Source organism: Archocentrus centrarchus, chromosome 22 (assembly GCF_007364275.1).
Source record: "Archocentrus centrarchus isolate MPI-CPG fArcCen1 chromosome 22, fArcCen1, whole genome shotgun sequence".
Classification (NCBI taxonomy): Eukaryota; Metazoa; Chordata; class Actinopteri; order Cichliformes; family Cichlidae; genus Archocentrus; species Archocentrus centrarchus.
In genome coordinates this window covers 27556705-27572769 of record NC_044367.1, presented here as the reverse complement: position 1 = coordinate 27572769, position 16065 = coordinate 27556705, and the positions used below count along the sequence as shown (strand labels likewise).

The 16065-nt window shown below is 47.2% G+C and overlaps 1 protein-coding gene across 2 annotated transcripts in view; it reads right to left on the bottom strand.

The window, feature by feature from the left end:
- Positions 1 to 1783: 1783 nt before the first annotated feature.
- The window catches only part of runx3 (RUNX family transcription factor 3), a 29958-nt gene continuing 15676 nt past the window's right edge, over positions 1784 to 16065 (bottom strand). Inside the window, exons 4-7 of one of the 2 annotated variants that reach the window (XM_030719406.1) lie at positions 15800 to 15946; positions 9441 to 9515; positions 4456 to 4839; positions 1784 to 4079 (exon numbers count right to left, since the gene is read on the bottom strand). In XM_030719406.1, the coding sequence (XP_030575266.1) occupies positions 4051 to 4079; positions 4456 to 4839; positions 9441 to 9515; positions 15800 to 15946 (635 nt within the window). In that variant the 3' untranslated portion in view covers positions 1784 to 4050. Of the gene's footprint in view, positions 4840 to 9440; positions 9516 to 15799; positions 15947 to 16065 lie in introns of both variants that reach the window. The other variant, XM_030719405.1, reaches the window with a different exon arrangement.

Here is a 16065-nt window from a genome sequence, read left to right as displayed (position 1 = left end):
AATTGGTTTCACATGCAGGTGACAGCGGATACTGTTAGGAGACATTTGAGGGTTTTAACTGCTTTCTGTAACTTCTCTGCTTTTTCGTGCCGTCTCACTTTCTCTGTGCTCGTCTTTTGTTTTCCGTTTAGTGCTTCATCATCTTTCTTATTGAAATAAGTTTTTAAAAATCTGCAGAACAATAAGCAACAAGCAGCATAAACAAAGCAGTTGTCAGTTATTATTTTCTGTCACTGTGGCAGATTATACCTCCAGTTCTATTTTTTATTTTTAACTTCACCCACTTAAAAAGCGGTTTTGTGTGTCCAATACACCAATTCATCATGCCTTTGACTACAATTACATCCAGACAAGCAGCCTGATCCAGGCAAACGCTTCCCCTCTTTCCAGGAGAGTTACAGTTTTCGGAAGAAGAGCAGCGCTGCGGGAACAGAGAGAAGACGGAAAAAAGCAGCTCTGCTCGTGTAAGTCCACGACAGAGACGGAGCCAGATGAGAGCCTCTCTGCTCCACACATGTGGACGAGAGAGTCGGGTCTCACAGAGTGTGTGAAGACAGCTGGAAAATTCCCCTGAGCCCGGCCTAATTGAAAGCTTATCATTTTCTCTTTGTGCTTCCTGAGTGGTGGGGGGATCAGCGAGGGGCGAGGCAGAGCGCTTCTCTGTGATGAGACCTGGAGGAAACACTGTCATGAACTTGCACTGTAAAGTGGAGCTCAGGCTGTCCGGGTGGAGGGCTGGTGTGAGATCTGTCAGCGGGGGGATTGTGTGCGTCTGTGTGGAAATGCTTTGAGTGTGCAGAGTTAATTGAATACAGTGTGTATCAAGGCCGCATGTGTGCGTCCTGAGGCTTTGTTGTTCTGCCAGCGCTGCCCCCATAGAAGGCCTGACACAGACATACGCATGCAGCAGGAGCCACACAAAGGAAGGAGAAGGCTGAATGAGAAGAAAGGATGAAAGAGACAAAGAGAGAAAACGCACGAGAGCATAAACGGGGAAACAAAAGGGTGAAAAATTAGTGGAAAACAAAGTGAAAGCCTTTCATGGCGCATCAACAGGTGGCATTAGTTAAAGAGTGAAGAACTGTGGGTATTGGGTGTCAGGTTAACCACATCTGAAATCAGACCACCCCACAAGGTAGCATCTCAAGTGTTTAATCTTATGGCTCGGCTTCAAATAGGGCAAACAGATGCCATCAGCGGGCGTAAATTAACAACCGCACTGCTGGTTAAAAAAGGCTGCCGACATTCCAAACTTCTCCCGTATTGTTTTTAACAAGTGACAACGTGCCGACGTGGGCTGACACGGAGGCTGCCAGGGCGGTGTTGGATTCCTGAGCAGCATTTTATTTACAGTCGGGGTACCACCGCGCTGACAGCTGAGGCATTTTCAGGCCTCTGAGCAGCGAGGGCAACGGGCAGCGAGCGTTTCATTAACGGGAGAGAAGAGGAGAATTATTAGGGAGTTATTGGAAACAAAGTAACTATGAGCTTGTAAGGCTGCGAGATGAAGGCGGTGGCATGCCTGGTATTTTCTGGATGAGGCTGAAGAAGTTATTGGATCAGAATGTGCTGGCATGGAATCGGGTCCCATGAATGTTTATGGGTTATTTTTCCCCCTTTTTCATTTCTCAGCTGATGCGATGGTGTGCTGGATTCTGGAGATAAACTGTAAACATGCGCCTGTGTTTTAACCCTCAGCCTGCATCCAACGCTGAAGACGAGTATGAGAACAACGAGTCCCCTAAATATATAAATGTAAAAAAAGCTGCTTTGGAGACAAACGTGAGACACATTTTTTAATTAAAATGAATAAAAACTACATTGTGGCAAACTTTACAAGCACTCAGTATAGAAGCATTATTGATATTACATACATGGATGAGATTTTTAAATTAACATATCCGTTTCAGATGTACATGCTTTGAGCTTTAAGAGAGATGGAGAGAGCACGATGAATAAACATGTTGCTAACTTGGAAAGGGAGTCTTTTAAAAAAGAAAAAAAAAATAGTAACATTGTGCTCTTCAATAAACAATAAAATACAGTTGTACATTTTGGCTTCTTAGGTTTACATAAAAAAAAAAAAACAACATTTTTTTTGCCACACATCTTCCTCATCAATAACATCCAAACAGTATTACAGGCAGTTGTGAAGATCTTTGGTTTTTTTGTTTTTGAAGGAACCACACAAATATCAGCACGTCGGTGGTTTCTCTAGCTGCATGATTTTTGCCTATAATACAGTAAGGTTTTCAGGCATATACAGGCCAAAGGGACATAGGAATGAGACATCATCATTTAGAAAAACTGAGGAATAAGGCAGAAGGTATACATAACACCTTGCATAACTTTTTTTTTTTACCTGAGCTGCAGATGCAAGCTTCTTTGGATCACTTCTCACTGTGAAATGAAAGCTTACTTGTGTATCAACTAAACCTCCAACTTTCAGAGTCATGAATGCTAATCATCTTCATTCTTGTGAAAGACTTTCCTGGTAAATACTGGATACCTGATACTTGTTGTAGATACAGAATCTTTAGCGCACCTCGTGCCAGGACGATCTGTGCAGGCAGAGCTGGCAGATCTCCGAGCCCCTGGCACAGATGATCAGTAAAATAGACCAGAGGCCATGAAGGCTTCAAAGCACTCATTGATTATTTAGAACAAAAGGATTGGTGCACAACAAGGGATTTTTTATTTTTTTTTTTTGCTTAACTGCCCTTGGTGTTGTAAGAAGATACCCCTCTGATCCCACCTTTTCCCTCCATCTCTTCATCCTCACTCTCCTCCTCCTCCTGTGGAAACAGGGGCTCACATGTGTACCTAAAGGGGAAAGGCTCCCAGGACAGGGGGAATGTACACACACACACACCTGTGGTGCAGGAATGCGTTTGTGAGTCCGATCACAAAATCGTTAATTATTTGGCGAAAGATTTAAAGGGCAGTGTTCAGCGAGCACGTTCCACGTTCAGCTCTGCATGCTTCCAGATATTTGTAAATATATAACCAAAAAAAAAGAGAAATGAAAGTTCAAACATAGTGCAAAAAAATTCAGCAAATGGCTTTTTTTTAAGCATAGGAAGGCAATTTGGAACTTATTTAAAAGATTACAGCTCTCACTGACGGATGCTGCCGGGAAGGTTCACTCAGGAATCAAAGTTTTTAGTGCATCAAAGCTACATTGGAAGGCAAAAAATTACATTAAAGGTTTTGTTTTTTTTATAATTTAGTAGCAATATATTACACAAATTCCAAATTTATACTTAACAACAAAACATGGTGTGTGTGTATATATATATACTGTATATATTTATATAAAAAAAGGGAAGGTAGAGAGAAATGCTTAAGGATTTGGGGTATATGCATACATTTCCTCAAATTTTGGCTCAAATAAATATCAAAGGTAAACTGTCTCATCCAGCTTAAAAATACCAGACTAGGACTTTTTTTTTTCTTTAGAAAAGGGACTGAACGCGAAAGTCAAAGAAAAAGTCAAGAGTAGAGACAACAGGACTCCAACATACCAAAACCAATAAACCTTCCTCTGCTTTAGTCTTCATACATTCCTCAAAATATCAGCCATTGTCCTGTTGAAACATGATCCGCGATGATACAGCAGAGGAGAATTCATTTCTTAAAGCATTTAAGAAGTCCTGGAAGGTAAAATGCTTTCCTTTCTCAATTATGCATCATTTGTGTTGAAACACCCGCTGCACAGTGTGGCACCAAAGGCTGATGTGTCCATTTGGATAATAAATTACACAATAAGGTACTGCATAACTAGCCCTGGGTGTTTTTTGTTTTTACAATGCTGAGATTTTACAGAAATTAAAGCTTTAAAAAGGGACGACTGCTGCAGCCGTGCCTCGCAGGGAGTCGCTCATGGAGCAAACATCCAGCCCGACTCCTCCTGCCGATCGAGTCTGTTTGAGGAATTTCTGCTGCGGTTTTTCAGCCCGTCGGCCGTACCGACTGAGCGCACTTCTGCCGTCTTTTGTTCGTCTGTCTTTGATGAGGACCTGTTTGCACAAGACGAATGATCCTGAAACGTTACCGTGGCTTCTTTTGTTTTACGCTCTCTGCTGAGTAACGTGTCAGCTCGTATGGCTTTTCTGGTTCTTTACCTGTTTTGGTACAGTGCAGGAGGTCACTCAAAAAATGTACAAAAAAAAAAACAAAGAAGTCTTGAGAGAGTTGGTAAAAGCAGAATGTCTTTAAAGCGAGTGCCGGAGAAATAAAAGACAAACATGCAGCATCTCTTTTTTTTTTTTTCTTTTCTTTCAGTGTTCAGCTTTTTTTTTGTTCATCATCCTCTTTCCTTTTTTCCCTCCCTCTCTTCTTGTCTGGCTGTCCTCAGTCAGTAAGGCCTCCAGACAGATTCATCCAAGCGACCTGAAGCGCTCATGGCTGTGGGGGAGTTGCTGTGGCTGCCTTCGGCCTCCACGCCCTCGCTCTGGGTGTTTAGGCCCGGGTTCATCAGGCTGTTGGTCCCGCCAGTGCCCGTGGCCCCCGAGCAGGACAGTAGGCGGGTAGGAGAGCGCTCGCCACCGCTATTCCCCGGAGCCACCATGGAGAACTGGTAGGATCCAGAGCCTGTGCCATAATACAGGTAAGAGTTGGACTGGAAGTTTTGGGACTGGTTGTTTGAGTAGGGCGGCGGCAGGTAGGTGTGGTATCTAGTAGAGGCTGACATGCTAAGGCCGCTAATGCCGGTGCTGGAGGTGTTGGCGGAGTAGGGGAAGGCCCCGGGGTAGTGCATGCGGGGATCTGAGAAGCGAGGGTCAGTCAGCGGTGACAGAGATGGGAAGGTGGTCCTCTGCGGGAAGAGCTCGGTGGTCGCTGTTCCAAAAACAGAGAAACAAAAGGTTGGAAGGAGCCAGCAAACATTCAGACTGCTCTCACAATTATGAAACGAGGGGATCAGAGATCTCTCTTTTCTGTTACTCTAAAAAAAAATGACCCACATTTCCAGAACAGCAAATCTCCCCAGACCCCCAATTCTGAGCTCATATTTCTTATGATATACTGGTCCATGGAAATGTTTGCTCAAAGTAATGAACTGAGACATTTCTTTACTTAATAACAGTCATCAAGCACTGACAGCACATCATCCCACAGCCCCGTGCACAAGACTGAAGTTATGAAAAGGCCCCCTCGCCTCAGCCCCCCCACCACTGCTTCAAAAGGAGCAACATACAGTTTTCTATCTTTTTCAGAGGCATGAAAAGAGCCATTGTCAGTGCTGAGGGAGGGGTGCTTTGTATAAACACCGATGGCTTGTTGCGCTGTTGCGCAACTCTTCATAAATCATACTAAGGTGGCAGAGGCGGACGGTCACAATCAGAGACAGTGAGAGAGACAGAGGGGATGCAGGAAGAGAAACTGTGTTTGTGTGAATATCTAAGCTAATGCGTATCACAGTCAAGGACCTGTCAGAGTAAGTGCCAAGTGTAATCTCACAGGTAACCGAGCGCAGCTGAACCCAGCTGTTATGGCTGCCATTTCACTGCACACGTTCTAATTTATTCAGCTGGCAGACGGGAAATCGAAATACTGCCGGAGGGTTTGGCTTGGCGGCGTGCTGCTCTGAGATTTGATGCCGCTACTGTCACCGAGTAACTCAAACACCATATTTCCCCGCTCACTTAGCTAAGGAGTGCTATTGGCTGATCTCACACCCCGAGCTTTGGAAACGAACCCGTTCACGGTCGTGTTGGATTTATGGAAGCTGCCGGCTGACACCTCCTGCAGTATTCGTGTTGCAGTCCCGGTACAGCGACAGTTCATTTCCAGGTTTCTGCGTCGTGTTTTATACCTGCGACCTGTATTTGACTGATTTCACCAAATCGGAGAAACCAGGAATATTACCTGCACGCTAAAAAGAGTGTGCCATCATCTTGGCTCTGCTGCCTTCTTCATAATTCTCAGGTAGAGATGTGAAATTTTGAGCCTCGTCTGGCCAGTTGAGCGTGTTTTTTTTTTTGGAAGATGCTAAAGTGGCCTGCAGCCAGGGCGAACGATCCCTCGATCTAGTTATATGCCACAATGACTGCTGAGAGTTCCTCATACCTGATGAACCTACTGTGCGCTCCATCCACACCTGCCACTCGTGCTCACACGCATACGCTCACACACCTCAGCCCGTGGTTATCTGTTTGTTCACATGTGGCTTTCATGGGTCCAGTGTGCCCACATGACTTCAAGTGTAAAAATGGGGATTTGGACGGGGGAGAAAAGAAAGCTTGTATTTGTGAAATAGCAAGCGCTTGCACGCCACAGCCCCGAGGGGGGGGGGGGGGGGGAATGCCAAACTTGCGTGCCACGGTCTTGTTGAAATGTCTTTTCCCTATGTGTGGAGAACTGGGTCCATTTTCAGCTGCAAAAAAAAAAAAATCAGTTCCTTTGCAATTTCCATGGCCCCAGTTATACTCTTTGTTTTTTTTTTTTTCCAGCAACACATTGCTGCAGTTGAATTTCCTCTTTTTTTTGGGGGGGGGGGGGGGGGGGAGTTTAGTAGCGGTATGGGGGGGACTATTTCTTTTTCCAGAGTCTACCAGGCACAGGAGTCGGGCTCTGTATCTGATTTCACGCGAGGAAAATCCAAACCCTCAGCTGCTGTTGATTCGGGTGAAGTGGAGTCAGCCTGCTAAATCCTACCGGACTCTCACAAAGCTTTTGCTCCCTCTTCCCTTCTCTCTCCCTCTCTCTCCATGTCTGTCCCTTCATCTCTCCCACTCTGTGCTAAATTTAGGCTTCGGGGGTGAAACCGGGGAGGGGTTCTGTGGCGTGGGGACATGATGGCTCTGGCTCCCGAGGCCCACCCTGCAGATGATCTCCATTTAATTGAAGTTGGTGGAAATGTGTTGGCTAAACTGCGGTGGGGATCAGCTCCTGTGTTCTGTCAGCTGAAACTGGACTGGACGCTTATCACAACACCTTAATGGGCTCGAGCAGTCTCAGGTTTTTGGCTGTGAGCCCCGAGCAGTCTGGTATAGTACAGTAGCTCCCTCTGGAGGAGAGGGCTAAACAAACTGTCCTGTAATTGAGAACCAAAGTTTGCAGTCTGCTTTTTCTCCCTCTTGACTGTGTTGCATACCTTACTGCATCCCCACCCTCCCCCACCCAGTATAAGTACAGGGTTTGCTGTTGTGGCTGTGGTAACAGTGGTGTATCTTTGGCAGAGAGGGTCTTCCTAACTGAGCCTAGTACTTGCTGCCTGTAACCTCTACAGCACAGCGCCACACATGATCTCCATTAGCCTCATCTGAAACGTGTTGACTAAATTGCAGGGACAGGATAAGGGATGGACCCCAGAGGGCTAGCTAGCACAGTGTGTGATGTTTCTGGTCTATGAATCGGGTAGCTGGGAATCAGGGCTTTTATAGAGAACACAGTGTTCCAGCGCTCTCTTTCCGCCTTCAGCTCTGAAGTGTAGTGGTGTGCTCGTTTTAAATTCTGCAGTGCCAAGGGCGGAGTCCTCCTCCTTTCTACTCGGGTCAAGAAGTCCTCTAGTCCACACTCAAGCGTGTAACCCAGAAATGGCAGGAGGTTTGTCTCATTTGCGTATGGGAGAAACTGATTTTGGTTGTTAACATAAGGGCAGGTTTGAGGCCGTCACGTCTGTGTGTGTGTGTGTAATTGTGCACGGGGTTATGTGTGTGTGTGTGTGCTCGAATGTGGTGGCTGACAATGGGGGGGGGATGCAAATCGAGGCGTTCACCTGTGAAATGTTTACACAGGCTTGATGCAAACTGTGACGGCCAGCACCCAGGGAATGGTGTCTCAGGCAAATAAGTGGAAGGAGGAAAAAAGAGGCTGGCGCAGCTCCGTGGAAGGAGCCGCTGTGCTGTGGAGCAAGTTCGTTTGCTAATCTTTTGTTTTATGATATGATCCCTGAAGAGGCGCAGCTGCATTGTGGATTCAGGGGAAAGGAGTGAAGTCTTTTGCCTGGTTGGGGGGGGTTTGAGCAGTGCATGCCGCGAGGATGTGCAGTCACTGCTGACGTGACGATGACAGGGTGACACGACTCCACGGCAGGGCTGGCGCTGCAGAATAGGAGACCCAAATGAACACAAATGATCTCCAGGTGTTTATTTAAGCACCGAGGCCGTGGGGCCGGAGCATCGTGTCGGATGCAAATACCGATCACCTCTGTACTGCGGCAACACGGTCAACAGCCCCAAAGCCTCATCCGCGTTAGCACTTTATCATGTGAGCGCAGAGGATTTTGCATGTGCCCAACTTGTGACATGCAACACAAGCAAGGGAAAAAGAAGTTTGTGATTACAAAAACCCTGAAATTTCCCTAATGCATCGACACACAAGGTGACATGATTAAAACATTAGTTTGTTAAGTAAATCCTTTTCCACGAGAGACCTGATACTCACTTGTAAAGCTACTGCTGTGACGTGTTTGCTAACCTTGGACCAGTTAGGGGATTATTGGTGGATGGCAATCACTGTAGTTCACATTTTACTCTTGCACAAACAGCGTAATGTAATTCCACCGTCTCAGTGCTTAAACACACTTCTCTTCTTCTTTGCTTTAGACATTTTTTGTGTCTCATAAATTGCAGAAAAGAGAGTTAAGCCTCACAGTTCCACATCTAAAAGTCTCTTTGTGTCTTCATCACAGTGTGAGCGGATGAGTCAGCACGTCTGCTGTGGAGCGGTGGTTTGTGTGTGGGAGAATGGGAGACGGGGGGGAGGGCTGTTTGATCGAAATCACCAAGAAACAAATGAAGGAGGAAAGGAGGAAAAAGCAGGCGGGATGGTGGCGTTCTGGGAACGCTCAGAGATGAAGCGAGGCCCTACAGGCAAACCCAAACACGCTGAAACTGTTGGAGCGAATGGCACACCCTGCCTGTGAACGCCTCTCCAGCTTCTCCCCATCAGAAAAAACAAACACACAAAAAACCAAGTTTCCTGATGATGTTGATGTTTTTAAAGACTTATGATCTCTGCTGTATTTTGCATGCTTGCTCACACTTTCATTACAGCGACTTCACCCTTCAGGCTGCACGTTGGCAGCCGGCAAACAGCCTCGGTTGCTTTTTTCCTCACATTAGTTTTATGGTCTTTAATCAGGTATCAAGTGTAATGGCAAGACTTCCTACAAGAACCGTGAAAAGGCAGCATACAGGCGTGCTGCATATACTGAAAGTGCTGACCCCTCACCAACCAGTGTGCAGGCTGAGACGCTCAGACAGGGTCCTGCTAACGGTCGACCTTCCTGAGAAAATCCAGCTTTATTTTATTTTGTTCATACAGCTGATGCACTGGGAATTTTATCCCTGGAATTCCAAATTAATTTTCCTGCCTGTACGACTGCAATGTATTGTGTAATGTGTGTTTTTTGTGAAGCCCCTTGTCAGGCTGGATTTAGGAAGCTGTCACATAGAAAGTTAGAAGAACGGTTAGGAAGACGTGCAGTGTCTCACCTGGCCAAGGTCTCAGGTCCTCCTCCACCTTGCAGGTCTTCAAAGCGGGGGTGTCCATTTGCTCCTGCCACAGGGCTGGAAGAACACACACACAAATAGAGCAATATGTGAGGATCAGCACTTTATAAACAAGTCAGCAGAGAAATTCTGGGATTTGATGTGAGTTGTGTGTTTGTGCAGGGTGAGGAGGTCACAGCCTGCGCCTCAGCAATTTCAAACACAATCCAGAAAAGCCTTTTTGACAGACTGGGCAGAGCTGTCTTGACATGTGGACATTTGGAGATGTTTTCCTGTCACAGGTTGGCCTCTGCTGACTGAGCAGCGAAGGCTGGGAAGAGGAGGGGCGGTTTTCTCACCACAGTGAGAGCGAGCTCAGAAAAACACACTCGATGGGTGCACGCGAGATATTTTTGGGACTTTCAGACGAGACGCTGGAGGGGCTGCGGAGATCTGTGAAGCCTATCCAGCCAAGCTGTCAGGAAGCTGAGGAGGGTCGAGGACCTGCTGGCCCAACGCGTGGGACCCTGCTTCGCACTCGACGGTCACACCGCAGCACAAACAGCTGGCTGTTTGCTCTTGGTCTGAGACGGTGCAGTTACATGACAGCGTGCACGGAGCTCCGTGGCCCGCCTCGGCCCATGTGCTGTATAAAAATGTAGCCCGCGTGCCTTTGGATGGTGTTACGTCTTGTTTACAACGTTTTCATCAAATGTATGTAAATATTTTCAACGTACAGCCAGAAAAACGCATATTATGCTGCCACATTTTTCTCATATTGTCTCCCTTTAATGACAGCATCAATCAGCCATCCAACCTCAGTGTGACTCTGCCCTCCCTCTTCCAGCATCCTGTACTGTAGTAGCAATTAGGATGGAGAGGGATGCCAGAGGCAGAGAGGAGGGTGGTGCTGGGCTGTTCACCTATAGCCACACTGGGCTTAACTAGTGTACGATCTCTGCTTCCCCTGGAGCTCCTCCACTTCCTCTGCAAAGGCCCAAATCAGCACTCAGTCACTGAGAGGTCCCGCACTATACCTCACAATGGCAAATTCTTAAACATAAATGGTCTTATTCAGAAAGGCTTGCAAGCAGCTGGTGCGATTCGCTCAAGAAAATAAACATTTCCTTCAAATATTTTGATTGGCCAGCACACAACGTCAATACCAGGGGCACAGATTACCCCTGTTAATAAGAGGGCCGGCCCCCTGGGTGGAGCCGAGGAGCGGGGAAGGCGGCGGCTCAAATGGGAAGAAGCGGCGGCCGCGTCACTAAATTAGGAGCTCTGGGGTGGTGCCAGCGTAGTTCTGGAGAGGACGCGCATAAACACATGTGCTGCTTCTGAAGTGCATGAGTAGATGAAAGAGGAGGCGTGAAGATGTTAGAGCCAAAATGGCGTCCATCCTCGTGACTCCGGATCCAGCAACGCCTGTGAGACATGCAATGCGCCTGCCTTAATGAAGCGTGTCATTGAGACACAGTGAATGCTGGTCCTTGTGCTGGCTTCCTGTTTCGCTGAGGCCTGAGGCGTCGCAACAGGGAGAGAATGTGAGAGAGCGAGAGAGACGCCAGCGAGGGAAGGGGAGAGAAAGCGAGTGTAAGAGAGGGGAGGAACACGGCCTTGGCTCAGCTATGTGGGACATTTGATATGTCTTTTGAGCCCTCACTTATAACGTGAGCAAAAACAAACACACGGGCTGAAAAATCCTATGTTCTCTTTCAGAGCTCGCCCTTCCCCTCTCCCCAGACTCAATAGAGACTGTTCATGGCACACATGGAGTTTCTGTAATTGCTGAAATGTAAAACTCAGCCTGACTCTGATGTGAAATTATGACTTACACAAACAGTTGAGTCTGGTAAAAAACATCTCGCTCTCACTTCTCTTTTTCTTTGTTTTTTTTTTTTTCACCAGGGCTTCAAAAGACTTTTTTTTTTTGCTGAAGAAAAGAAACATTTTCAGTTTGAATTATTCATCTCAGGGTCACAAAAAGAGAGTAACCACAAGTGAAGCTTTCAGGCACCATAACAAATAAACTGTGTGGCGGCCATTGACATATTATGTAAATAGTGGAGTGCAGAAGTAAAACAGAGTGTCTAAAGGACTGCTCCAGATTCCTGCTCCTTTTCGTTGCGTTTGCCTCGGAGGGCCAGCTTCCTGCTCGGGTTTGGCAGGAATCAGCATGAAACCCAGCGAGCTGTGATGGCTACACCACAGCTACCTGACGGCACTAATTTCCTGTCTCGCTCTGGCTTCTAATTGGCTGATCATGTCATCCTGGATGTGTGAATTAGTGTGAGCCTCTCAGCTGCGGCAGTAGCAGAGAGCTGCCTCGAACCTGGGGGGGCCGGTCAGCTTGTTTATGTGAAGTAAACAGTGTGGTCACTGTGGACGGGGCAGGAGGGGCCTGGCTGAATCGGGCTGGTCCTCCATCAAACAGGACCCCCCCCCCCCCCAAGTGAAGTCCAGCTCAGAGGCCGCAGCCTGAACACACCGAGCAAGCCTGCCAGAGCGGAGCTGCAGCAGATGTGCGCCAGTTGTGCAGCGTGACACCAGAGGTGCCAAGATTTGTAGAAGAGTCACTAATAGAGAAAAACTTCCTGGGTAAAAATATTCTGAGTAATGTAGTAGATCTGCAAGATTAAGCAGTTTTTTTTTTTTTTTGTTTTTTCCCCCAGCAGCATCACCACACACACACACACACACACACACACACACACACACACACACACACACACACACACACACACACACACACAGTGTTTGGGCTCATCAAAGCCCCGAGCACTTGACTTGATGGTGGAACGTTATGCTAGTATCTGATATTCATCTTCAGAGAGGAACACACAGGTGCTGGAACAAATAACATGTTAAGTGATACCACCTCAGAAGTGCCAGGACTTTCTTTTTGGCTGATTAAATTGGTGCTCCGTTTCTTTTTCCCCTCCTCTCTAACTGTTAAAACACATTTAAGTTAAAAGAGCGTCTTTCTTCTCGGCTGTCTGTTAGAGGCGCTGCCAAGGGCTTGTTGGGTTTTGTCTGCTTTTAAAACGGATTAGGGTGAAACTGGAATCTGTTTTCCACTTTTCACTTTGATATAAATCAAAATTTCAATCAGCTGCTTGCTTCCCTTAAGACGGTAAATGTTTTCAAATACATTCTGTATCAGAAGAAGGAGGAAAAAAAAACAAAAAAACAACCAATCTGCCACCCACAGGTACACATAGTATACACATGTACCTCACTTGAGGTTTTGAAAACCAGAATAACAATTTAGTACTTGATTGTCTGAGTGTCAGATTCGCTTGACTGCACCAGCAGTGTGTATGTGTGGCATTTCCAACCACACATATACATACACACACACACACACACACACGCTCCCTCCACCCGAGCTGAGAATCATTCCACATGTCTAGCAGGCTTACCTGTGGACACGAGAACAAAAACAAGCAGCGAGTGTAGCGTCTGCCAGCGCGCAGGGATCCTGTCACTGCATGTACTGTAATGAGCTCTTAATTACCCTGTCTGTCTGGGGCACTAGCAGAGAACTTGCAACACTAGCACGGAACAGTGTGTGTGTGTGTGTGTGTGTGTTTTATTTTCAGTGTGCTTATGGTGCAATCATCTTTGTCTCGGTGTGATTTAAGAATCCAATGGTAGCAGATGTCTGGAGACGTGTCCTGTTGACGACCAAACTGAGACAGTATTTCATGGCTCAGACAACAATATGAAGCAAGGAGGCTTTTAGGAGGAGGGTGACACTGCTTTCTTTTTTTAGCCATCTTCGAGGTGGGGGAAATGCAAGGTTCCAGCCTCGGATAATGGAAAACATCTTTTGTAAGAGCAAGGAGGGAATCCATTTAATTATAACATGCTGATGGGCGATCTATCAGCCGGCAGTTCTCAAACAAACAGGCTCCGGGATTTAAAGTCTCTGCAGAGCACACCAGCGTCTGGCGGGGATCGTTGAAAGCAGAGACATGTGTGTTGTTGATATGTAAACACCTCCCTGCGTCTCTGGATGGGATTTATTACAACAAGTCTATTTTTGTTTGAGCTTTGCTTGTAATGCTGTCGTGTTGTTGTCTGTGCGTGATTCTGTGGGATCCGTGCCACTACATACATCCACAGGCCGCCGCTCAGCCGGCAGATGGATGAGGTGGGAGGGAGAAAGCCTCTCTCCTCTGTTATTTAATTATTTTACCACTCTTGCCCTGCGGTATGCCGTCATGATGGTAATACCACAGATTAAGGTGTGTGGTTTTTACAGCCCTTCCCCTCGTCTGTCTCACTCACATACGCTTCTTATAGACAGCCTCCAGTCACTGGCAGCTGCAATGTGAAGCTCAAGGCCTCCAACTTCTCTGACACTTCCAAGCCATGTTAACGTGTTGTGTCTGCTCTCCGAGTACATGTGTGTGTTGCAACACTGTAGCCCTTTGAAGCCTGGCGAGCCCATGATGCTCTAATTCCTGCCCTAATCCTGTGAGAGGCAGACGAGAGCCGAGCGCTTCGTCTGCTGTCTGGACCGTGTCTGTGCACCTCTCCCTGCCGATTGGAGCGCGCGCACCCCCCCCCCAACGCCTCATATTCAAGTCAGAAACTTGAAGCTTTGCTGCAGGGGTCTTTGTGTTGGCAGACAACCTGCGGAGCGCACGCCAAACCCTGAACCGTCAGAAAACTATCATCACAGTGGCTGTATTGTGTTGAAGATCCACACAGTTTATTTTCAACATAACCGGTTGATGTTTCTAAAATGGCTGACATGTTTTCATCTGGGTCCGTGCTGTGCGAGGGAACAGAGCTGATATCACCAGTAAGTAAGGACACAGAGGAGCGGGGTGAAAGACCCTGTGTTCTCTGCCGTCAGCTGTTAGATAGGCCCATACCGGTGACTCAGTGCTGGCTGAGCTGAGCACAAGGCCAAACAGTGCAGAGACACTGATAAAGTTCCACCCACACACGGCTCAGCGCTCCCAAACAAGCCCTCCTGTACACAGCAGCGTGCTGACACAAAGGTAATGAGATTCATTAGCCAGCATGAGAACCAGAGAGTGGGCAGAAGTCTGCGTTCAGGCATGTGTGCTTCCTGTTAAAAAGGCTCAGATGAAGAGTGAAGAGTCATCCTCACCCACGCAGCTGTCCACAGCTGACACACAGCCTCCTCCTCTGCACCACCTCTGTCTGACTCTCAGCCCCCCCACCCCCCACCCCCGCACATTCGGAGAGACTGAGACTGACGTGATTGCCAAGGTAGCGGAAGGCTGCTACATTCCTGAGGCTGTAGCTGTGCGGAGCGCGGAGGCCAGCTTCAGCACCTCGGCCAAGCTCGGCTGGCAGCAGGAGCCGTGCCACCTGGCCGCAGACTCTACCCTGCACACTGTGGGGCCCAGACCCACCAACACAGGGCATCCGGGGACAAAGCTTCCCCTCGAACGGCCAGCATGTAACGGCTCTCAGATTAGTGGAACACATGAAGGGCTCTTGGCTTAGCATCACACCAGGTGAACAGCATGTACTGAGCTGAAGCATGAACAGATTCATATTACAGACTTCTCTGGCCAAATTCAACCTAATATGTTTGGCTCATTTAAGGAGACATTTGGCTCTTAGTAGATGCAGTTAAATTCATCCCCAATTAAAAGGTACATATTTTACCACTAGAGTTATTAATCCATCTAAAGCATTTTGGAGAGACAGGCTGTACAGATGTGTGCCTGCTGTTGAATATGTGCAGGAGAAATGTGAAAAACCTGGTTACTCATAAAAATATACACAGTTTACTTTATGCAGTTTCATGAAAATAGGAACTAGTTTCTATCGATTTACATCTGTCATGGCGTGGTTCTACTTTACACGAGCACACTCCGATGAGCACATCAGGGGCAAGTCGGGGTTCAGTATCTTGCCCAAGGATACTTTGGCATGCAGACTGGAGCAGCCAGGAATTGAACCTCCAACCTTCTGGTTAGTAAATGACCTGCTCTACCTCCTGAGCCGCAGCCACTCCAAACAGCTCAGCTGGTCACCACTGATGTTTACAACCTGTCACATGGTCACGTAAGACAGATGCTGAGGTTTTTGTGTGTATCTGTGTGTGTGCGCGCTTATAGTAAAGAGAAGCTCCACAGTAGATGTCTCCAAAAACTGGGCCCCACAGCCCATCATTTTAAATCAATCGGTCTAAAAAAAGGGTCCAAAGCTGAACAGTAATGGAATAAAGTTCAGAATGAAAGTGTCATGAATTTTCCCTACCAACAAAAACACACTCATCCAACGTCACGCAGTTTCAGAACCGCTGCTTTCAGAAGAGATGTGAAAGTTGGTTGGTTGGAGTCTGATGCGTCAGTGCTCCTCCTTACCTGGCGTGGTGCCGAGGTGGGGTTGGTGGATCTGGCGGGGATTAGTGTTCCCTGGGCCTATCCTCATACTCCGCTGGTAGCGCTCGATCTCTGACAGCCTGTCTGAGAATTGCATCTTCTGGGGGTCTTCTAACTTCACTCTGTGCCCTGAAGGAAACGAGGAGGTGAAAAATCAACAACTGGCAAATTTTAGCTCCTGCACAACCTGGAAAGTGACGCTTGTTGCCAGGATTGTACAAAAATAGCAAAAACAATAACAAGAATCC